The 25,203-nt window shown below is 36.8% G+C and overlaps 2 protein-coding genes across 7 annotated transcripts; one reads left to right on the top strand and one right to left on the bottom strand.

Moving 5' to 3' along the window:
- The first annotated feature begins 230 nt into the window (after positions 1–230).
- arhgef33 (Rho guanine nucleotide exchange factor (GEF) 33) lies at positions 231–7,722 on the top strand. Of its 3 annotated transcripts, XM_056768145.1 has the most exons (15): positions 231–357; positions 576–607; positions 1,028–1,192; positions 1,473–1,570; positions 1,716–1,822; positions 1,930–2,031; positions 2,476–2,602; positions 2,968–3,100; positions 3,281–3,379; positions 3,498–3,590; positions 4,606–4,817; positions 5,049–5,114; positions 5,198–5,813; positions 6,214–6,350; positions 6,440–7,722. In XM_056768145.1, exons 1-15 carry the CDS (start codon positions 339–341, stop codon positions 6,552–6,554), a joined length of 2,121 nt encoding a protein of 706 aa, XP_056624123.1. In that variant the 5' UTR covers positions 231–338; the 3' UTR covers positions 6,555–7,722. The 3 variants fall into 3 exon arrangements, with proteins under 3 accessions (XP_056624123.1, XP_056624121.1, XP_056624122.1); XM_056768143.1 differs by having other exon boundaries at positions 2,968–3,379; XM_056768144.1 differs by lacking the exon at positions 1,930–2,031 and having other exon boundaries at positions 2,968–3,379.
- Positions 7,723–8,671: 949 nt separating this feature from the next.
- Positions 8,672–24,992, bottom strand: map4k3b (mitogen-activated protein kinase kinase kinase kinase 3b). Of its 4 annotated transcripts, none has more exons than XM_056768304.1 (33): positions 24,784–24,992; positions 22,285–22,342; positions 22,029–22,119; positions 21,310–21,374; positions 21,136–21,191; positions 21,004–21,051; positions 20,777–20,819; positions 20,618–20,690; positions 20,392–20,523; positions 20,082–20,144; positions 19,876–19,957; positions 19,671–19,787; positions 19,218–19,296; positions 19,058–19,116; positions 18,928–18,968; positions 18,422–18,457; positions 18,188–18,244; positions 16,684–16,738; positions 16,177–16,351; positions 15,642–15,712; positions 15,517–15,558; positions 15,269–15,353; positions 15,112–15,191; positions 14,881–14,941; positions 14,679–14,796; positions 14,413–14,471; positions 13,860–13,963; positions 13,598–13,769; positions 13,409–13,477; positions 12,952–13,044; positions 12,610–12,680; positions 12,143–12,198; positions 8,672–12,068 (listed from the first exon to the last, which is right to left on the bottom strand). In XM_056768304.1, exons 1-33 carry the CDS (start codon positions 24,877–24,879, stop codon positions 11,981–11,983), a joined length of 2,595 nt encoding a protein of 864 aa, XP_056624282.1. In that variant the 5' UTR covers positions 24,880–24,992; the 3' UTR covers positions 8,672–11,980. The 4 variants fall into 4 exon arrangements, with proteins under 4 accessions (XP_056624282.1, XP_056624281.1, XP_056624283.1 ...); XM_056768303.1 differs by having other exon boundaries at positions 8,673–12,068; positions 18,422–18,460; XM_056768305.1 differs by lacking the exon at positions 18,188–18,244 and having other exon boundaries at positions 8,673–12,068; positions 18,422–18,460.
- Positions 24,993–25,203: the final 211 nt, after the last annotated feature.

The following is a 25,203-nucleotide window of genomic DNA, read 5'->3' as shown; positions in this document are numbered from 1 at the left end:
GTTTTAAAGGTTGAAGAGGAAATTTAATCGTCTGATTAAATCAGACAGATGACTCTGTCTTATTCTCTCCCCCTTAATCCATCCACTTACTGTAAAACAAGGCATCTTTTTGTCCTCCACTTCATCAGACTCACATGTTTCAAAGAGGAGGGGAAGAAAAGAGACCGATGAGAAACTGAAGAAAAGAGAAGGGATAGAAAGAAACAAGTCATTTAGATTCAAAGAGGTCAGATTCTTCCTGTCATTTCTAACAATCTTAGACTTCATCTGCCAAGAAACTTAACTATAGAGGATTTAAAACTGCAATCCTGGATTTTATACTGGAAGACAATAAGATCATGGAGAATGGAAAAGAGGGTAAACAACAACATTGATGACAAGTAAACTACACACATCGGTCTTTTGTGGAAATTATTTACTGGTGGATCTTTCATTTTGCGTTTTTATAACAGTAGTTGTATTACAGTTTAATGAATTATAATTTTCTTTCTTGGTTATTGATTTTGTGTTACATTGTTTCTGTAGAATTCTTTTTACTAGATAAAATGTTTGTTTGTTTGTTCTTGGACACACAGGTGATGACATGGATGCAATAGAGCTTCTTCAGGTACAACGTATGACACATAATACCACGCACAAATACAACCATGAAAGCGGTATCATGCTGCTCTTTGTCTTACTTTCTGTCTCTTTACTTTCTGTGATAGCTTTCACATGATTTTTCACGCTTTGGCATGTGGTGAAATGAGTACATCGCTTCATAAAATGAATCTATTTTTAAACACATCCAAACACACACTGTACTGTTGTTAAGAAACACTGTACTCATGTAGACAAAATTACTAATAGAAAAAGTGTGACTGAGCTCAGGCCATATATAGTTTGACTCTCCCCTTATGTTCCTGAGAGACTAATCTGAAGTTGCTTTTTCTCTTTATGTGTGATTAACCTTTATCATTCTCATTTTCCTTTTCTTTTCCCGTGTTTGGTCTCTCATTGAGCCTTAAAATCTTAACACTTGGTTTAGTTTAAGGCAATGTGGCTGGAGCTGAAGTCGGGATTTGGTAGCGTGGCTGGAGATGTTGCCAACCTACGGCAAAGCTACAGCCTACTGGAGGAGACAGTCTCCACCTATCAACAAGATAACAGCGATAAGATCCTGTGTCTCAGAAACACCCTCAACACCTTACAGGTCTTGAAAGTGTGAAGTGTATGAATGTATAACGGAGAAAAACTAAGAATGTATAACCAATATAATTTAAGAAATGCATGTATTATGCAGTATTATGAAGCCATATAAGAAGTCACACACTTTATAATAATGACATCTAACTAGTCTGGATATTGATCATTGTTGTATTGTTTGTTTTAAAATATGGAATATAAAATGTGTTTATATTAGAAGATTAGTTACATTAAGCCATGGAAATTTTTCTGTTTTTTCTCTATTAACATTTTAAAAATGTGTGCAGGAGGACATAAGCACTGCTCTTGCACAAGTCGCTGAGGTCAAGAGCAACCAGAAAGACCTACATAGAGACCTCGACCGCATACAGGTCACATATCACAGGTGCTACACTGACGTATTTTAAATAATTAATGCCTTTGCATATTTGTCACAACACAGATTTATTTTCCAGGCTTTGGCAATTCAGCAATTACACTACGTATGTGTTTTATTTAAAATATATAAACATATGTTGTATCATTGACAGAAAAGGATCTAGAGGGGAGGGATCAGTGGATGGCCACGCCTCTCTTTGCAGCCAGACAGACCTTAGTGGCATTCAACATTACATCAGCAGCTTGTCAGCCAATCAGAGTGCGTGTTTCATTTGAACACTTTTACATTAAGGGTTTAAATATGTTTGTACTACACATAGTGTCTAATAACCATGAGATATCTAAAGATTATCATTGTATGGTTAGACGCATATCCTGAGCATGACAGTGTTGGCCAAAAGAAGTCTCCCTTGTGGAGAGAAAGAAGAAACAGCAGAGATTTGACCGAGCAGAACATCTCAAGTTTAAGTATGTGATAGTTGGATCCAAATGTCCTGAAATCATTATTGAAAAGACTTATGTTTTGCATATTTCTTTATTAGATACCATTTACATATTATATTGTCATACTAACAATTTGAGACTCAATAATCAATGCATGATTTAACAACTCAAGAAATGCGTTGCTGTAGCTCAGTGGTTAGAGCATGGTGCTAGCAACACCAAGGTCATGGGTCCAATCCCAGGGATTGCCATACTCAGAAACAAATGTATAGTTTAATGCAACGTACGTCGCTTTGGATAAAAGCATCTGCCAAACGCCAAAACATCTAATGCTAAAAGTATTAAACATTTCTGTTTCTTAACAGGTTAAATTAGATATTTGTTTCTAAAGTATTCACAATATTTATATAGTTAAATAAAATGTAAAACAGTTTACATTATCAGTTAAAAATCTATTCTTTCTCTCAGCTCAAAGGCAGGCAGCAGCCCTGGAGCTGTTAGAGTCCGAGAGACTCTATGTGTCTTATCTATCACTCCTCTTAAAGGCCAACATCACTTTTAATGGCTCAGAGAGCATCAACCTGAAGGACAAACGGTAACTACGGACCTCCCACATATACACAGGTCAAATTAAGGTAAACTAGGCCTCAATGTGAAAAAGTGGCCTAATTCACCTCGCTTTACCCTAACAGCAACTCAAGCAATTACACAACAAGACTTAAATATCACAAATTGAATTTCCCCCAATTCTACACATTTAAGTTCATTGAGTCCAGTGCTAAACAAGAATGAATCTGTTTTAAAACAGGAAGCATTTTAAACAGGATTTAGTAATCAACACAAAAAGAAAAAACACAAAAGACGTGGACAAACTTTCTATTTGTTTTTTTAAGCATTTACATATCTTTTTTCATGCTATGCAGTGTTTTAAGATGTATGTTTTGTGTTCTCTCCTCTCAGGTCTTTCCCATCCTCTCTGCGTTTCCTTATTCAGCAGCACCTGGAACTCCTGCACATCCTCCAGGAGAGAGTTCTTAAGAGCCACTGGCAAGGCATCATGGGAGATGTGTTCCTAAGGCTCACCAGCAAAGAAGTAAAAAAACAACTTTGTGACAAAAATGTCTATTTAAATTTAAATCAAAGCTATGGAGTCAAATGGAAAACATCAGTTAGGATGAGATTCTTTCATTGTCAGAGAATTGGTAAAGTTAACCATTGTGTATGTGTGTTATGCATTGTGTATGCATTGAATGTCTGTTATGTGTGTTTGCAGAGTGATTTTCTGGACCACTATGTATCATATTTAAGGGAACTGCCTGAGTGTTTAACAGTTATCAGTTTGTTCTCCTCTTCAAAAGCCACCTTACTGGAGGTACAGATACACACATTTTAAAATTTACATTTACCATATGTTTGGCTCAAATTGTCTTTGTCTCATTTCCAAACCTGCATAGGTGAGGTTCTGATTCGCTATTTGTTTTGTAATCCAGAGTGACATCACCGGAGATGAGACATGCCAGTCGCTGTACTCTCTGCTTCTACAGCCTGTTCAACGTATCCCAGAATACCACACACTCCTGCAAGTAGGCCAACTTATCTTTAGGTCCACACCAACAGTATATTTAGCCATGTTTATTTAGGTATTAGGTATTTAGGAATTCTGAAGTGACACTTGTGAAATAATTTTTGGATAATTTTTTCCTGTTTGGACACCAGTACCATTTTGAGGTTAAGGATTACGTCACTAAAATGTTTTGCATGATCCTTAAAAAATTTGATCTAAAGACACTCATTTGAATGTTTGACATTTATAAAGGAAAAATAATTGTGCCAACATAATTTCCTTCAACACAAAATAAACGTTAGTTAAAATGTTTTTTTAACTGGCTTGACTTTAACCAAGTAATGAGGAGAAATGTGCCAAGAAGAGCCCAAGATAGAGGAGAACTACTTCAACACTGTTTAAAGACCAGGGTGAGACCTCAAAAGCTGTGTCCTAAAATGCACAGATTACATTTTTGTAAATTCAAGGCGAAAGGTGACTACTTTAATTGAACATCATTTGTTATCCTATTGTTTTCTATAGTACTATAGTAGTAACTGTAAAATATAAATAAGTGACCCTATACAACGATGTGCATATATGTGCAATGTATGTGCTGCCTTAAGTCCCAGTGAAATAAAAAACGACGTTGACAATTCTTTCATAAAATATTGCAGGGTTTATTGTAAATAGTTAACCAATGTGGGTCATTATTCTTGTAAAATGTGTGTGCCCTCATAACCTTCAGTTAAAATCAAAAAATTCACATCCTTCCTGTAATAACTATCCGTCTTAAATGACGTATGTTTGACAGCTTGGGCGTAGCATCTGTTAACTCCTCCCCTTCAACTGTCAGTCTGCTGCAAGTGCCATTTCAAAATGCAACAGCTATTTTACACATCCAATCATATCGCAGAAAAAAACGACAGCCATGCCCACTATTTTTCTCATTTGATATTCCATTTCATTAGGAAGTGCCTCAAAATGCAGAAGTAAAAACGTCTCCAACTTCCGGTTCACAGGGACTTTAAAACTGTCAACTGTGTGTGTTGCAGAGTTTGTTGCAGCAGACAGAATCTGAGCATCCAGATTATTACCTGTTACTGGTGTGCGTACAACAACTCCGATCTTTCACAACATATTACAGCCACCTGCTGCAACACAACCAGGAGCTGCTCACGCACAATCATGCCCTGCGAGAACACACACACAACCTGTGTACACACCAACAGGAGCGGCCTTCGCACAGCCGAAAAGAGCTCAGCAGGTAGCACAATGTTAAAACACATAAGTGTGTTCAGTGTGTTTATAGACTTACAAAGTCTACACAGAAGTCTTAAAAATGTAGCTTTATTATTTTTGTCTGAAAGAATAAAGCTTCTATGAAGATTTTAAAATATATTAAAATATATTATATTACTTATATAAAAGTATATATTATATATAATAAATTGTACAATCCTTTTACAAAACTGTATCTACCATCACGTGTTGTTAGGTCAACAGTAAGACAGCTGTATAAAGTTGACCATGAGACCTCAAAAAACTACAGCATCACCAATGCGTGAGTAGATATTACCAGCACCAAGCAAAATATCTCCAAATAAGCTCCCTTTAAATAATATTCCTTCTGTTTTTCTTTGTAAGTGATCCTTCTCAAGGTTTGCGGCGTAACAAACGCTACCCTGACTACGAAGCATCGCCCTACAACTACGATCCAGAAATCCCATCATCTGTATCTCTCCTTCCTGACTCTGATTCTCGTCACAAACCAGTATCAGTTCCTCTGCGCAGCATTCCAGAAAGAGAGGGAGCCGGATCAGCCCTCGCTGAAAATCTGGGTGCACTCCTTTCATATGGAGGTGGAGATGCTCGCTGCTCAAGTCCATCCCATTCCTCTGACTCCAGCATTGATATCGCCTTTGTGCAATGTAGCCCTTCCAACAGCCCCCCTCATCAGTCCCAGAGCAGGGGGCGGAGCAGTGGGGGTGCGGCTTATAGGTCTAACAGAAGCTGTGTGTCACCTGACTCAGCAGACAGTTTGAGACCTCACCCCCTACAGGCAGTACAGAGAAAAAGCAAGTCACTAAATGGCCTGCAGATGGACAGTGTTGAGAGCCACACCCATCACATGAGAAATCCAGCCCATCCAAAGCTGGAGCGTCAGTCAAGTGGCAAGACAAGACTGAGGCCTAGCAGTCCAAAACACAGATATGAGATACACACCGACTTGGAGGACCAACCACGGTCGATGCATCAAAAGGTTAATTCTGTCTCAAACACATATATCAGAAGTAAATGTTTGTGTTCTTAAAGGCCGGGATAGTTGTAATCTGTCATCATTTATCATGTCTATCAAAACCTGACTCTTTCTTCTTTGGAACACAAAAGAAGATATTTTGAAAATATGTTTTGGGTTTTGTGTCCATACAATGGAAGTCAATGGGGGCCAATGTAGTTTGGTAACCAACATTCTTTAAAGTATCTTCTTTTGTGTTGTGCAGAATAAAGTCATACAGGTCTGGAATGACAAAAGGGTGAGTAAATGATGAAAGACTTGTTATTTTGGGTAAACTAAGCCTTCAACACACGCATTACATGGTAGAGGCTGTCACGTTATTGAACACAAGCATATATTGTGTTTGTACTCGTTTGTTCCTCAGGACACCAAAAGCCTTGTGTGGGAGGACCTTAAATTGAAGGGCGTGTCTGATGACTATGACCACACCCCTCTGGGTGAACAAAGTAGGAAAGAAGCAAAAGGATTTAGGAACTCCTTCAAGAAGCTCTTTAAGAAAAAGTGAGTTAGAGGAATAAAATGGCAAAACTAAACGTCACTGCTTTACATATTCAGAGTATCATAATAATGATATATTGTTCATGTGTCAGGTCTAGTGATGGAAAAGAGAAGACAACTGTGAAAGCCGAGTGTGCGAGCAGCGGAGACGTGGAATCTAACAGAGTCACTCACACAGGAGATATTGACAGAGGAACTGCTGTTTGAACAAACTCTTACAGAGGAGACATATTAGAACATACACTGCCTTCAAGTCATACATTGACGTTAATCACTCAAATTATTTTCTGACATTATTTACAACATAAACTCACATTTCTTTGGAGGGTGGGGGGGCTGAGAGAAAAAAAAAACATTGACATGACTACACACAAACGTTCACACAAAACTCCCATGAAATCAAAATGGAAATTTTTTGGGTTTGAGTTGTATTATGAACATTTTAACCCCATCATTTTACGATTGTACCCTAAAACAAGATATACAACTAAAAAAAAATGTTGGGTTATTTCAACCCAACATGGGTCAAAAATGGACAAACCCAACTGGTGGGTTATTAATTAACCTATGCAGGGTTGTTTTAACCCATTGTTGAGTCTAATATAACCATATTCTGGGTTAATATAACGCAATAGTTGAGTTTGTCCATTTTTGACCTAACGATGGGTTCATAATAATCCATAATTTTTTAGAGTGAAGTATTCAAAACTCTCACTTCCAACAGGACAGTCAAACAATTTTATGACATGATTCTGCACTTCAGCGTCTAATCAAATATCAGGCTGTGAAGTAAATGAAATGCTTTTTAAAAAGGGGAGGAGCCACCCAATATGTCCCACCTTAATTTCATATATGTGACTATGGACAACGAAACCAGTCTTAAGGCTATTTTTAAAATAAGCTTTCTATTGATATATGTATTGTTAGGATAGGACACTATCTGGCGGAACAACTGTTAACAAAAGTGGGATCTGAGGGTGCAAAAAAAGCAAAATAATGAGAAAATCGCCTTGGAAATTGATAATCTGAGGCACTCCTAGCAGGCCATCCACTTACAAAATGAAAGTTTTTATACATTTACGGTAGGAAATTTATGTAACATAATCTTTAATTAATATCCAATGATTTTTGGCATAAAGAAAAATCAGTAATTTTTACCCCTAGAATGTATTTTTGGAGATTACTAAAAATGTTCCCATAATACTTAAGACTGTTTTTGTTGTCCAGGGTCACATATCTCTTTAATCTCTTGTACAGCTGGACCACAGTGATGCAGCATGGTATCTGATAAAAACGACAATATTGATTATTTTTTATCAGAATACTTCTAAAGATATAAATTATGTTATGTCTATGTCTTACTTTCCATATATGAAGTGTGCATATAAATGGCTGTAATTAGAAAAATTAAAACATTCAAAAAAAAAAATATTTTTTTATGTGTTTCCAAAAGGAAAAATGACACAATTTAGATATTCATGTTTCCTTTTTTCACTTTAGTTTAATGTGTTAAATCTCATAAAAGAGTTTCACATTTAAAACAAAATATTGGCTTTATACAGTCTGTAAAACTCAAATTATTTTACACTATATACAAGACATGTGTATTACATCAAGAAAACTCAGCTGTAGTGGATTTGGAGTAATATTATAAGTGTTTACACGCTCTGAACTCAAAGCATCATTACATTTCAAACACAGAGTAAATGTAATACGGTGGCCGATAGGTGTCACAGCGCTGCAACGGAAGAAAACACATGCAAATAGAAAAAACACCAGAAAATTCAGAAAGCATCTTCATTCGTTTGGCGACACATGTCCTGCAAATACTCGCATCACAAACAAACATAGAAACGCGCTGCAACTTCTCGCAACACAAACAAATACAAAAGTGTTTGAAAGTGCTGGAAGTGTCACAGACGACAACGGAAGTGTCCTAGGGACACGAAAAACTGATGCACCTAGCGGGAGTGTGGTCTTCAATTTACTGTGTCCATATTGAACAATTTAAGTAGAAATTAAAGGTTGTGCCTACGTTATATTAGCTTAATTCAAAGGGCTTAGGAAATGTATGTTAAGAATGTTAAAACAAACAAGCAAAAACCTACATTTAACGTGATCGACAACCAAGACTATAGAACCCAATATAAATTTGTTATGCTTTTTTGGCTAAAGGTTGTAAGCTTTCCATCTAGTGTCTTTGGTAAAATGACGGCCATCATTTGCATCAGGTGCTTAAGTTTTTAAAGTTTCTCTGTTTGTTTGTTTTGCTGGAATTTGCAGAACATGTGTCACCAAACGAATGTAGATGCTTTCTGAATTTGCTGGTGTTCTTTCTATTTGCATTTGTTTCTTCCGTTGCAGCGCTGTGACACCTAGCGGTCACCGTATGTTACTGTAGATGAGGCTCAGACATGGTTTTATCCGGGTTTGACAAACGTCCGGAATTCAAAAGCTGTAACACAGACATTTACCAGTGACCAAGGTTTAAAAATGACCAGTATAGCATTATCCGATCTAAGCTTTATGAAGGCATGTTAGAGGTAGAGACGACATGCTTAATTTGCCCATTCAGCTAAACAAAACATGATTTTGTTATTCGGAAGAAACATCTTGTACATAGATACATTGTACAAACTGATGAAATGCTATTAATCTTCCCAGACAAGCTACATTCTAAAAACTCCTCCACATTCATATTTACATATACTGCATTCATGTGACATTGTGTTGTGTTTTATCAGATTTACAGTATGCCTGATAAATAGCGTATGTCTGCATTACAGATATCTATTTGTGAAACCCCATCATAAACAGAGCAGAAGTGTGCACTCACTGATTAACACACACAGAGCACATGTGCATCTGAGAAAACATTGTGCAAACCTTCAATAACAGTGCTTGGTAACATGAAAACTTGGATTTTCTGCATAAATATTAAAATAAACAATCTTTCTGGTCTCTACAATTGTTCCATTAAAGAGTGGGTCACAAGACAATAGACTAAACATAATGCTGTTTCACAGATTACAGTTTCAGACAGGATTTGTTCCAACACTTACCAAAAAGGGACAATCATATTATCATACTCCAATTAATTTCTGAACATACACCTTGATAATACCATTCATTTTAAAACATGCACCAAGGTCAAACAGGATGGTTTGTTTGAGGTACTTTAGAGTGCCTTGTTAAGACCATGGTATATGAATATGGTCACAATTCAGTACCAAGGTATTACCATCTGATACCATCACTGTACCATACAGGGTCAGAAATTACTTAATTTCATTTTCATCACGCATTGAAAAATCTGATCAATCTATTAGGTCTAGTGATAAAATAAAATAATACATTGTGCATAAAATAAAGCGAGTAATAAATTAAAAAGTTTGACTGATTGCTAAACCAAAGCATGGGACATAAAATTACTACATTAATATATATTTGTTTGGAAAAAATGACCTCATACAGCTAGAAATACCTCTCAAAATCTAATCCAAAGGGCAGATTTAATTGCCCATAATACAAAAGTGAATTTCTGACACTGTTACCATGATATTACCATAGTACTTGTTTGTAAGGTGGAGAAGACCATGATTAGATACTGTTACATGTTCTGAATAGTTTTTGTTTCAAAGTTGAGATTTATGTTGCCTTCACTTAAAGAAACAGTTCCTTTAAATTAAAATTCTGTTGTCATTCACCCTCAAATTGTTCCTAATCTGTATAAATGTCTGTTATGGTGAACACAGAGAACGATATTTGGAAATATGCTTGTAACCAAACAGTTCTTGGCCACAACTTACAAAACATAAATTTGTTATAAATGTCTTTGATCTGTTAAAGAAGGTAATTTGAAGAATGTAGGAAAGCAAACAGTTCTTCTGCACTTTTTACCATTTTACATTTTCCTACTATGGTAGTCAATGGTGGCCAAGAACTGTTCGGTTACAAGCATTCTTCCAAATATCTTTCTCCATGTTCACCAGAACAAAGAAATGTATAGAGACTTGGAACAACTTTATGGTAAGAAAACTATGACAGAATTTCCATTTTTGGGCAAACTTTCCCTTCAATGTGAAATCTACCAAGACTGGAGTAGATCAGTGCAACAGTGTGAAGGTTAATACAAACGCCTCTGTGTTCCTCAGTTTGAATTACACGAGAGGCAGCATAAAGACAGGATAAGATAGCTACCTAGTTTCTGTAGACTGTAGTCAAGCCATCACAGAAAATGACTCCATTAAACAACTAGAGTGAAAGTAGCTCCATTAGCTGAACTTTAGGAGTTTCAAATAGAATCATTTTTATTTGTTATTTATGGCTCTGTCCTAAATGGACTTCACAGACACATCTAGGCGAAGACAATCAAGTCTACCATTTAGGAAAGAGCCTATAAAAACAGCTGCCCCAAAGCGCCACTATCAGTTCTTGTGCTGTTAAGAAAATGTGGAGCTGGTGGAAAAATTGGATCACTGACTTGCTTTAGGAGAAAGAGAGAGGCCAAAAGAGAAAAGGATGGTGAGATGATTAGATTTAAAGTTATTAGTATGACACAGAGAAGCTGTTTCTTACTGCAGTACTGACGGCTAGGAAGCTTACAAGATGGTCTTACATTTGCAATTCATGCCAGGTATAAAACAGGCTATATGTTTAGATTTTTAGACAACTGTTGTGCATGTGTGTAGTATTTGCATTATGGTTTTCCGATGTTCTGGTGCACTAATTCGGTGTATTTAATTGTTTCTGTAGTGTATTAAAATATATCTGGAGGCTTGTATGGGAAATGACAAAGTACCAAACTGGTATTATGGTACAATACCAACACTTTGGTAATTTTCGTGCCTTTTGCTTAAAATGTGTGACCCTACATATGAAAACCAGGCTTAAGTTTCAAAATCGAATTATCATGTATAAAACATCAACGTTTGATATCAAACATTAATTTCACTTTTTTCAATCTTTGACATGGACTTACTCAGTCAATATTAAAGTTATCAATGTTTTCACAGCATGTACTTTACATTATATGTAGGATGATTTAATGTAGAAAACAGTAAATCACAAAAATTGACTGGGTTTTCACACGCAGGGACACACTTCATAAGCAAATGCTTTGGACGATCTTGCAACATAACCAAGGCCGACAATGAGCAAAGTAGGTAGGCTTATATTAAGTTTGGCTTACAATGTCATTCAAATGTATTTCTATCCATTGAGCAAATTAAGTTAAATGTCTTCTTCTAACAGTTATCTGTTTATTTTATCACCCTACTAGATTTGAAGATAGGATTTATTTGCCTATAAGTGACAGATTTCATGTACATCTAAATGATTAGCTTAGTAAATGCAGAATATGCTAATCCATCAAGCATATGGAATCAATTAAGTATCAATACTGAGTCACCAGGGGCTGGTACCAAACACAAAACTTTGGTTTTAAGCCAAGCTTAATCTAAAGTGTTTGAAATGTTTTTCCATTGAACAGTATCTGTAGTGTTTTGTTATATTGTCTTATGTTCAGTAGCTTTACAAATGAACGTGAGGTGTATATCTCAGTAACATGTACTTTGTAGTGTGCATCATGTAGTGTGTGTTAAGGCAGTGTTTTGCCAGAAGTGCCTGCGTTGTCAGAAGCTGTTCTCGTGGCCCGCGAGGATATACAGATTACTTTGGGCCGTCGGGTCATCTGTCGGTTTGCTTTCCAACACCACCACTCTGAGAAAGAGACAGAAATAATCAGAAAAGCTTTGATGGGCGAGGTATGGGTGCGTGTGCTGGAGATCTCTCACCTGTCTGAACCCAGCAGCTTGTAGGTTCGTGTATTATCAGAAATCTCCTGAGTAATCTACAACATAGAGTATTGATATTGATATTGTATTGCAGAGAGTATTGTAGACAATAGGGGATTAACGATACGGTAAACTCACAATTCAATACGATACACAACACTGGGTTTCAGTATATGATTGCATCACGATTTATTTAAAAAATGATATATATGAAACTGTCAATCAAATGATAGATTTTCCCTCAAACATTAATAGTTATAGTAAAATTCGGAAAAATTGATTTTTCTCTTTTTATTTTTATTGAATTTAATTCAAGCATGTTATGTAAACAAATAACAACTGAATAGATCTGTCACTGCAAAATAAAACTTTAACATTTTAACATAAATTTAATGAAAAAATGTATTGTGTATGTACTTTTATAAACACACATACTGTAATGAATTTGAAAAGATGACATCACACACCTCACTGTTTTTGAAGCTTCGTCCCTGCATTCCGTGCTTCCAGAATGCCAAAACACTGTCCTGCAGACACACTAAAAAAAAAAAAAAAAACTCAACGCTTTTTAAATATAGACAGGCAGACGGAAGGTACTTTATTTATATCCCTTGAGGGAAAATTGGTTTGCTGAAGGAGCCAAAAATATTCATCCAAAACAAAAGTACAAACATGAAGGACAATAAAGACTCCAATATACAAATACACAGAATATACACATTATGTATACGATAAAAATAAAAAAGATATAGCTCGGAACATAAAACAAACTTATAAAAAGCCAAGAGGGGGTTTTTGACCATGATTACCTATTGATTCAATCTGGAAGTTAAAAGTGAGTTCAGTCGACAACTTCTTGTTGGATTTTAGTCTGCCCTGCAAATTCACCAGTTTGATGCACCCTTCAAAACAAACGATTACAAGTAATGACTTGCTTCAGTTGAAACAGGCGAGTTAAATCATAAGTACGATAAATACATGTTTGAACTAAAGTCTGTGCTACAGGTTCAGCATTGATTTAGCCATGAGAGCTTTATTCAGAGGCATTAACAGAACCAAATGAACATTTGTACAGGAATAAACCACAAGAAGCTAAAGAGATTTTACCAAAGGTAAATTAGTAAAATCACTGTACCGTCCACCACCATCCGACAACAATATAGCTCCTTACAGCAAGCTTTATTTGGTTGCCATGCAAAATATAAACTTGAATTGCTGGGCTTAGTGTATGTAGGTGTGTAACAGCATTCAATGATATTTACTCACGATCAAGACAAACAAGAACAGTGTCTCTCTCCAGCTGAGTCACATGAATCACACACGTCTGAGGTGTTTCTGGAAACACAAGACAACAGGTATTCACTCAAAACCCCAGAGCAACATTCAACAATTCCCCACAAACTTTTTAACACAGAGGAAATCATTCGAGTGACAAAGTGAAATGTTGATACTGACCCGGCTCTGTGAAAGTAGGGTTGGCAGCGTTGGGATCGACAGTGCCGAACGTCACCACCTGATCTGGGTGACTTCCTTTACTGACTGCCACGCACAATAACGGGTAATGCTGCTCAGGAACCACTAACATCTCAAAGATTTCTAATGGACATGGCAGGGTGAGGTCTACACTCTGCATAGACACAGATATACGTACATGATTGCACTCTTATGCATGGATGCACCTTTCACTTTATCTATTGATGGATTTTGTTGCGCTCACCTTTATTAACATAAACCGCTGCATGGCCTCCACCCATTCAAACAGCATTACGCTAGACTGGAAAGCTCCACATAAGTATTTATGACCTGTGTATGGGTTTCGCACTATACAGAGACACACATTGGTATATTTTAGCAATGGATCGGTGCAATATTTTCTAATTCAGCACAAACTTATTAGATTTTGATTTAAAAAAAACATTTTTGTAGTTTAGCAAGACTTTTCAAGGTTGTATTTTTTCACACGACTAAATACATTAGCTACCATGAACTAACAAGTAATATAGTTTTTCAGCATTTATTCATCGTTCTTAATGTAAGTTATTGTAAATACATTTGTCCTTGTTAGTTCATTCTGCATTAACTAATGTTAACTATCTTTTGTTAACTTTGGATATTAAAAATGTATTAGTGAATGCTAAAGTAATAATGAACTAAGATAAGTTAGTGATGGAGAAGTAATATGTATTGTTAGTTAATGATATTTAATGCATTAACAAATAAAACATTGATGTATATTGTCATCTATTATTAAATATATGATTGGTACTGACCAACACAGCATTTCTGACACCCCCTTGTATCTGGTATTTTATTGGACACAGTAAACTTCCTGAAAAAGGTATTAAAATGTATTAAAATGACAGCACTGTAATGCAAAATGAAAAACAGATTCAAGAAATACACATCACACATATAGTTTCACACATCGTTTTTTCTTTTACCAGGTTACCGTTGTTCAGAAACTCCGTTTGCTCAAGCAGGCAATACTGTAAGTACAGTAAATTTGTAAAAGGTATATTATTAAGTTGAATCATACCGAGGGATGATTTTGTCTGGGAGCTTATGGGTTGGTATGGCGACGGGTAACTTTTGCATCTGCCGAGCTTGCTCAAACAGACCTGTCAGGTTGTACGAGTACAGCTGGGATGCTTTACCTGTGGAGCACATGTTTACATTACTCTAATCCTCAAACCTTATCCATTCTCTTTTCTTCTTTTCTATATTGCTTCCCCTCTCACCTGATATAGAGAGCAGCCAGTTGTTCATGACATACACCCATGTGCACCTGCGTGAAACCAACTGCAGGAGATTTTAACAAAACTTTATTTATTATCCCATATCATTTTATTTACAAAATCCACATATGGAACTCAAAGTTAAAGTTCAGACAAGATGGAAACTTCAAGCACGCCATGGACCCTTTGATGGATAGAGATACGGAGCATGGATACAATACCATATTAATATACCTGTTCCATACTGCTCTCGTGGATTTCATTCAGATTTAGGGTATAAATTCCTTCCTCCCCTCCAAAAATCAGATACTGATCTGAAGCACAGACACAACAGAAAATCATTAATAAATGACACAATTTATGGATAAACCCTGCATATGCTGATTCTCACCCCTGGTGTTTGGGTTTATCCAGGAACAGGCACAGTGTATCTTCAGTGGACAGCCATTAAACACCTTAGAGAAACAAGCTCCCATCTGAAGAGCAGAGATAAAGATCAACATCATGTTAGGATAACCAGATCTACTCAGGTTGCTATGGCATTTGGGTTATTCCAGAATAGGAGAGAGCTAGAAAGTGAGTAAAAGAAAGATACTGTAGATGCAGAGTTAGACAGAAGATGAGGGCTGGATGACTCACATGAACTTTAGGGGTTGGTGGCAGACCATTACTGAGAGGTTTCTATAAAAAAAGAGAAACATAAACCTTAATAAATAAGTACAAAAAATTTAATAACCTAAAACATTTTTAGAAGTGAGTCAGACCTGTAAACTGGATGCAGGAAGTGAAGCCAGCCTTTCTCTCTCTCCGTTCTCTGGGACAGTCACTCCATTGCCTGCACACACAAGCATGTTTTTACAAAAGCAAACTTGTCTTTTATTCAGAGGATTCTGACTACTTCTTAAACCATGGAAAGCTCTAACTACTATATCATAAAGACCTATCTAAACAGCTCTAAATAATGTTCAAGGACAAGTTCACCCAAAAAATGGTCCCCATTGAAGAAATAAAGGGGACTATGTTCAAGTGAATGGATTCCATTTTTAGGTGAACAATTCCTTTAAAGCTACAGCAGTATTTTCTGGGAGTTTACTACAGCCAAAATATTGGCGATTCAAAGCACATGAAACTCAGGAAGACTGGCACAGCTGTCTACCAATCACAGGAGAGGTTCTCTCAAGTGGGCGGTTCTCAGCTTACTCTGTTCATCCTGTGGTTCAACATGAAGCCACTCCCAGAATTGATATATCCCATCTTCCCCTGCTGGCTCTGTGCGAGTATGATCAGATGATTCGTTACCTAGACTACCACGCCTGTGTGGAGGTAGACGAGGAGGTGGTGGTCTTGGGGGCACACAGGAAGATGGGCGGGCAGGAGGGGTGGAGCTCGCAGAAGGTGGACAACGCTTGATAGTTCCCTCTCCACTACTGTCATCTGAAGCCGCACTGCTCGGAGTGGGTGATAGACACTTCGGCTAGGATGTGAAATAAAAGAAGAGAGTGTGAGATATTAATGAATTAATAAAATTCATGTTTTTATTGTGTTTTGTTGTGTTAGTTAGCTATATTTCTTTAGTTAAAATGGCTTAAATTAAAACAAACTAACTGCAGTTTGAATTACATTAATTGGAACGCACAATAAAAAACATTTTTTTTTTTTATTCTCCTTGAAAATAATATGTTGCGCTGTCACAATTTTTTTTGGTGATGGTACAAGAGAAAAGAATCCTAATGGTTGAACCTTGATATTGGTGAGATTTTGCCAAGGCAGAAATTAGGCATATGACTTGTATGGCAAAACCTTTACCTTGGGTGGTAGAGGGGGCGGTACTATAGGCCTCATGGTTGATGTGGAGTTACAGCTGTTGGCACACACAAACGCACAAAAAAGCCTGTCACAATGATCTACAGAAATATCACAGATCAGGATATGATAATACAGAATACAGATGTATGGAGTTTTTTTGGGGATACTGTAAACACACACACGAATATGATCAGGCGACAAACAGGCCTCATACGCAATGCCAATAAAGTGAAGGAATACCAAGCGAGAACAGTAATGTGTACGCCAGACACAATCACAGTTACTGGTTAATATTCTTACACACACGTTTAATCTTGCCACTATAAACTAAGCAGGAAAACGACAAATTGGAATCTTGCTCAGTTATGATGGTTTAGCTAATCACTAAATTACAAGCAGACCAAAGCAGATGTTCAAATTAAACTGACGGAAAAATGCAAATCAGAATCCACAACATACATAAATATAAAATAAAAAAATGAGCAATTCTACAAATGTATCCTAAATGCGCATATCGCTATGGTTTGTAATAACTGAATGAATTTTATACTTCAAAAAGTATTAAAGTAAAAGATTTAGGTTGATACAGATAGAAGAGACATGTAGAAAAGGTAGAATTTATATTTTATTTTATTTATTTATAATTAATATATGAAGAGTTCATTTGCAAAACTCTGTTCTACTGTTTATTTATGTTCCCAAGTAATATCAATCAAACTGCAGTTGGATCATTTTGATTGAATAATAATAACAAAAAATACAGTTAACTAACACAATAAAAACACGATTTAGATCTGTTATCTGTGTTTGCAAGTAAATTATTATACATATATAATTTAAATTTATATTGTATATCAAGTTATACAATTTGCAGTTTTTAGATTTTTGCAGTTAACAAAGTTACTGTCGCATATTTCATAGTAAATAAAAGCTACCACATTTAATATAGTGCAACCCTGAGAAATATCTCAAATCCATTCTGTAAAATAAGTACATAGAAAGTGTTTCCAGGTAAAAAGCCTGCCTGCTTTAAAGAAGTATAAGCGCAAATCTTTTTACAAGAACAAGCACAAAAGTTGCGGGTACTCTTCATATCCATAGCACAAATGATACGGGACAAAATACGTTCCAAAGTTTAACACTTTGACATTAGGGAGTTAAGCAAGCCTCAAACATTAAGCATAAGCGCCAATACCTAAGCAAGCGTCACTAATAATGCATTCTACAGGATACATGTAATTACATTAATTTGTCCGAGCAGCCAAGAAAGCAAAATAAATACTAAACTATCATGGTTTCAATTGACATTCACGTGAATCAACTCACAAACACACATTTTACAAGGTTCATGCACATCTGAACCAGCAAGCACTAAAAACCAAAAACACGGCACGACACAAACCGAGCAAATCCTGCATCCATTTCACACTAACAAACAGCGAGACACTGATCACAGGTGTTTTGGAACAAAACACATCTCACAACACATTCTCCTCTCACTTACTGCAAATCATCATCACCTTCATCCTCCTCCTCATCCTCTAAATGTGTCACATGACCCCTGAGAGAGATGAAGAGGGTGAGGCTAAAAGTGCATAGCAGCCAAAAAAAGAATGCAGTGACACACATTCTCTCTCAATAACTGTGTGTAGCTTCTTAGTGCAAAGCAGAGGAGACGAGTCTGCAGAGGTGATTAGTTTGCAGAGCAGTTTAACAGACCAATCAAAAGTGGCCGTACCTTTGATTAAGTTCCTCAGCAACAGATTTTAATAGACTTCTAAAAAGTAATAAAAAACAGAGAGAGGAATCCTGTTACAAATACACAATAAACACATCAGTGTAAACAAGAGATGGATCACAACGTGTCTTTAATTAAAAAAAAAACTAGTTAGGAAGGTTGCTTGGCCAGTCATTTATAAAGAATGACATAATTTATAACCTTTTCTGACAAAAAAATAAACAGCGGGCTATTATTGAGCAAGTAATTGAAAAAGTTGAAGCTGTTGGTTAAGATTTTTTTTATTTAATTTTGCCCACAGAATGATAAATAAGTAAAGTAGAGGCAAAAGTTACATACTGCAACTTTAAGAAATCATAAGGGTCAGGTGAACCCAAACCAAACCAGCTAAGATGGATTAGTCGACTAAACTCTCATGCAACCCACTCATTTGTCAATGAAAAAATATGATGCATATATAGATCAACATCCCTACTTAAACTTACGAAGAAAAAAAATAAACTCACTTGTTATTTCCCAGAATGCTGTGAGTCTCTAACGGTAGATCCTACATAAATCATAAAGAAAGGCAAGTCATACAAATTAAGCCAAACAAACGGGGTCAAATAACAGCAAAACAACTTCAATGTCACAAACCAACTCATGATGTGCTTCCGTCTCCTTCCTCAGAGGCGGGTCAAACTTCACCTTATCAACTAAAAGAGAGTCACACACATCTGATTTTTTTAAGTCTGCTAAGAAGTCTTGTGCTCATTACAGTTCAGTAAGTCGAGAGGCTGTTCAAAATATGACTTACAGTTTATCTCAGACAGAGTCTTTCCGTCTCGTGAGCTCCTGCTGGTCGAGCGGATTCGATGCGGAACCGAGACAGGAGACTGCAAACACACAAACATACAGTTTTAAGGTCAAGCTAAAAAAACGTTGAGTAATATTCACTCATTTCTGAATTCTGTAATTCAGCCCATAGCCTTTTTGACACCCTCCAACATTTCCTCAAGACAGCACTGCAAATCACTGCCGTTATTTGTTCAACTCAAAACTCAAATCACATGCGTTCACATACACACACTAATGTATACACACTGCAGTGTGAGTAAACCACACCGGTACCTGCCAGCTGGCAGAGCCAATAGCCTGCCGTCATTTAGGATATACATCTAAAGAAACAACCAATCAGAAATAAGTGCTTCAGTTTAAAGCCCTATAACAGTTCCCCAGTAGTTAAATTGAGAGTAGGTTAATGTGTGACCTCTGGGTCAATGTCATCCTCTTCTGCATCACTGTGTGTGCTGTGGTCAGGGTTGTTGGCCTTGTCCAGTAGCTCAATGGCAAGAGTGCGGCTAAGCGGTTGAGTAACAAATGGGTGCTGTGGACAAAGAAGGCGATGTAATGAAACATAACCAAACGATAGCTGAGCCAATCAGAAACGTTCTCCGAAGAATAGGTGCACTTACCTGCAGTAACCTGTCAGCGGTGGGTCTCTTCTTGGGATTTTTAATCAAAGCTATTTTCACAAAGTGATGGAAATTATTTGTCCTGCATTAGACAAATGAAAGAGGTTTGAATTGATCAACCTTTAAAACTGCTACCTTCAGTTTTCATTCATTTACAAACTGTTATTTTAATTCTTACACACTCACAAATACACATATAGTCTTACCACTTGACTTTATCTTTCAGTTTGGGTGGCTGGAAGTTGCTCTTAGTCATTAGGAAGAGTGCTCTGAGAGAGGGAATCACAAAAATCTAAATAAAACATTGTCCTGGACAAAAGAAGTTGCAAACTAGACCAGATTTCGTATTTTTAGCGAGACTAAACTATTTCGTAAACTAAATATGTGACCCATTATTAAAGCAAACATATTAAACATTATTTTAGCAAAAGATTAAACCTAAGGGCGCAGGTATCACCATGGTAACATAAAACAGGAATGCAGTCATCTTATCAAAACAAGCCACGGGGCACACACCTCATGGGGTGTAGGTCGAACATTGGCGGCTCCAGTTCTGCTAGCTCAATAGCCGTTATGCCCACAGCCCAAATATCACACAGCTGATTGTAGCCCCCCTTCCTCTCCACGGCTGCCACCTCAGGTGCCATCCTACAAACAGAGAATAACATGTTTCAGTGTGAAATTTTAAGTTATAATAAGACTATGATATGAATAATACAGTATGAGGGGATGACTGACATACCAATATGGAGTTCCAATGAAGGACTTTCTTTTTGCTAAAGTGGCTGATATTTGAGCGGAAACCCCAAAATCCGCTGGAGGGAAGAAGATAGCAGATGTGAGAAAGGAATTCATTCATATTTTATAAATGTAAACTTGCTCTTGCGAGGAGTTTCCTTACCTAGCTTAACATAGCCATTGTCTGTTAGCAGAATATTTGCTCCCTATAAACCAAAATGAGACATGTTAACCATGACCCTTGAACCAAGTGGGTCTCATTACTGACCAACTAAAGTTTTTTCTTTATTAGCTCCAGAATTCCTAGAAGAGTGCGTTTATGTCAAAAATGTGAAGAATGTCTCCCTTAATGACCCCCTTAGGAGTTTGTGTGGACACCCAGTTTTTTACCTTTATGTCTCTGTGGATCTTGCCTTTGTTATGGAGATAGTGAACACCCTGAAATGCACACATAAAGCCAAATTAGCCCTTAAATCCTTTAAAGTTTTTTTCTGCAATAAATTTGACGTGCAGTGCATATACCTGCAGTGTTTCCCGGCACATATATGCAATCTGGGATTCTGACAAGGGCCCGGTAACTGTTAGATACAGATATAAACATACAGGTATGTGAGAAATATTGCAGAATACAAAAGTTCAAGGTGACAAATACATTGCACACTTAAGTTTTGGATTATTTTTAATGACAGTGGTTACCATGGTAAATATCCTGGAGTGAACCGCCCCCACAATATTCCATACTGATCCATAATTTATCTCTCCTGAAACAGACACATTAAATCCTCAATTAATCAAGTCTAGTCAAGCCCATTTAGTAATAACAACTTAAAAAGGCGTGCTTTAACAGGTGGTAAAATACACTATTTAAGAACTGAGATAAAGCAACAATATGACATATTTCAGGCCATAAATAAAGGATCTAATCACAGTTTACAGTTAAATAAATAAAAGTTAAAGAGATAGTCCACCCAAAAATGAAGCTTTTGTCATGAACTCACTCTCTAGTTGTTCCAAACCTGTATACGTTTATTTTGTGTGGTTGAACACAGAGAAAGATATTTGGAAGTTAGTCAAAGGTGCCCCAAAACGGTTTGCTGTCCTACATTCTTCAAAATATCTTCTTTTGTGTTAAACAGAACAAAGAAATAAAAACAATTTATTTTACTATGGTATTCAATGGTGGCCGAAAACTGTTTGGTTAGAAGCATTCTTCCAAATATCTTTCTCTGTGTTCATCAGAACAAATACATTTATACAGATTTGGAACAACTCGAAGGTGAGTAAATGAAGGCAGAATATACATTTTTAGGTGAACTATCCCTTTAATGCAGAAAATGATGCCTTTAGATTTGCTGGTTTGGAACGTAAAATGTTTATAAGGTTTATGTGTGTATATGAAAGTGATATATATGTACCTGAGGTAACTGCCAAAGTATGCCACAATGTTTGAGTGTTTACAATCTTTCATCATAATAATCTCCTGCTGCACCACGTCAAAGTCTTCTCCTGTGAATCAATCAACATGGAAACAGTCATTCACGACTTAACCGTGAAAGATTCCGATATCTCGAATTACAATATGCATGAACACACCACAGAAGTAATGTTTAACCTGATAAACATGTAAATAGACAGGGATTGGGAAGCTATCTACAGGTGGTTACAGCCTACCTGGTTCTAGCTTGATGACTTTGATAGCAGCCAGTTCTCCAGTGCTGACATTACGAGCCTGGAAATGGAAAGAAAACTTAAAGCTCTTATTTGCTCAGTTGGTTGGGAATAGCACGATTAAGCCATAGAGTTAAATGCTAATTTTTCTGGTTGTAGAAATGTTCAAGGCATATATATGTTTCTAATGGTTCATATGGACTGAACCCCAAATATATATTTGGGGATATTATTAACTTGTAAATTAATATGTTTGGTATTTAAGCATATTTCACTGGGCTGTCACGATTACGAAATGTGGCTGACGATAAATGGTCTAATAAATAATTGACATTAATTGTTTGTTTTACAGCAATTTGTTTGACAATTATTATGATTAATTTATAAGCAACATTTTTGCGCTTCAATTATTAAATCACAAATTGTGATCATTTTTATGTAATCCCATGTAAATTATAAAATGAATTCAGTATGTTTGTAGTATAAACTTAACATCTGTTAATATTAAAAGAAATATGAAAAATCTATTTTATCTAAATCTATCTATATTGAGATATGAGAATAATCGTGGAATTATGTTAAACTAATAATCAACACAAAAAAAACGGATAAAACGCAAATAATTGAGAAATGTCACCTGAACAAAACAGTAACTGGACATATGGAAAGATGGATGGATGTTGGGGTACTGCAGTCAGATACTAGAATTCCCCTATTGTGTTTTCTAAAGGTATGCAATAATTTATCGGTTATCTGATATGACTACGGTTAGATCAAATTATGGCGATCAGTCGATTATTTCATATTTAATAGTCAATATTTAATATTGTGACAGCCATGTTTAAGGATATATTTTAAAGGATTTACTGAAACACACACACTTGATATTTTATATGCTCATACACACAGACACACACAATGGCTTTGTCTGTAAGACTGAACTGAGAGACATCTGTCTGCCCAGCAGAAGTTGGGATGATGTCATCACAAACAGAGAGACAGAGAAAGAGAGAGAGAAAGAGAGAGAGAATTTCCACCACTTTGTCTTTTCATGGCATATCATTCAGCTTTCCAAAAATACTGGTAAAACAGAGGCTTCGAAAATATGTGTATTTATAGTCACAGTGCTATGAAAGCTGTCAAACATAACACAAGGGGAACACATCAAAGAACTTTCAGGATATACACACAAACACAGTCACACATGGCCTCTCCATGAGTAATGAGGCATTTCGCTCCCCTGTAATAAATAGCTTAGAGCTCCTTTGCTTTATTAAAATATCAAGTTGACAACTCTCATCAGACTAATCGTCAAAGTGTGCGATTAAACAATATTGTAATAATCAACCATTTAAAACAATACTTCAGACTCAATTCTGATATTGTAGGTAAAGTGGGTGAATAGCTTTTTCCCACCTGAGTCATGCTCAAGTCTCCTTTTCTATAGAGCAGGTAGAAAAACATTGTCTGTATAGGCTGGACCTAGATCTTAGACACACTAGACCAGGGGTCTCCGACCTTTCTGTAAGCGAGGGCTACCTGAACAGAGAATATAATCTATAGGGCTACTTATTGATAAAATACTTTTAAACTTTAAACATGTGATGCGTTATTTTTCACTACACAGGACCAAATTAAGTTTTCTTTCACACGTTTTTGCACTCGAATATTATAAAGCTTAAAATACATGCTAATAATAACATTTTCATGATGATGTAGTCAGTCAGATATACTTCATGCGGGCTACCAGGTGCTACAAGGCAGAAGCCCAAAACACACACACACACATTCTCACCCACGCACCATGAAACCCCAGGAAGAGGGAACAATTATGAACAAACAGGATGGACATAGTTGCGGGCAAAACACACTTGCAATTTAAAGTTCAGCTACTTCCTGTCAGCAAAGGAAGTTTGACATGTTAGTTAATTCGTCCTAAGAACACAGACCATGATGGCTCATTCCAATTTTTCAGCATTATCTTTAGCTTACACACGAAACACTTGCCAGAGGTCCCTGACAGCAGCCTTTGCTAGAGACCATCTGCTAGTGTGTGGTTCATTCTGGGGCTGTCTGCAGCAAATGGGTCCATTCTCTCCTTGTTTATTGCACATAATTCACAGAAGCATAAAGGATTTGGCTTTGACAGCCCTGCGCTGGTTCTCTATAGCAAAACAAAGCTGCTGGGCCCTGTTTATTATAAAAAATAACGATCTCCAGAGCCCATATTTCACGACATCAGAGATGCAACATGGCTTTAAACACAGATACACTCACGTCTAATATAAACACGAATCTGTTGTCTACTGTATGTAGGCTACTTGTTAAATCGGCAAATTCAGTGGCTGTGTCAAATCCTAATGAAATTCCTATCTGGACAGCAAATTCGGGCGTGTAACGAACGTATATAACGCGCATCTGATAACTGGAAATGCAGTCTAGGTAAGTACGTTATCTTGCTTGGCTCTGGGATACGGCCAGTGTGTTGATGTAGATCAGTACCTTGTAGACATCTCCATACGTTCCGCTCCCGATCCTCTGGATCAGCTCAAAGTCCTCCTGGGGGTTCCTCCGCGACAGATCCAAACTTAAATTCATCGTTCGCCGTTTGCTCCCACCGGTTTATTTACGAGGTCCCGATGTCATAAACGGGAGCGGGGCGACGATTGCTGAGACATACAGTAGCGGTGGGATATGACGGTCCAGTCCCACCGAACTACAACAACATGGCCTCCTATGCGCATGCGCAATGCGATTGCCTCACACAAACACGAAGCCCCGAAGACACGACAGTGCGAGAAAGGCGACAAACTTTAAATACGTAGATCGAATGAATTTTAAACTAAGCTATTTTTAGGGCTTTTTAAAATTTGGATTATTTTAGTATGTATAATTTAATACTTGATTAATAATTAAATTGAG

The sequence above is a fragment of the Triplophysa dalaica genome, chromosome 15 (assembly GCF_015846415.1).
Source record: "Triplophysa dalaica isolate WHDGS20190420 chromosome 15, ASM1584641v1, whole genome shotgun sequence".
Classification (NCBI taxonomy): domain Eukaryota; kingdom Metazoa; phylum Chordata; class Actinopteri; order Cypriniformes; family Nemacheilidae; genus Triplophysa; species Triplophysa dalaica.
The sequence above is the reverse complement of the archived record's forward strand: the minus strand, read 5'-3'. Positions and strand labels throughout refer to the sequence as shown.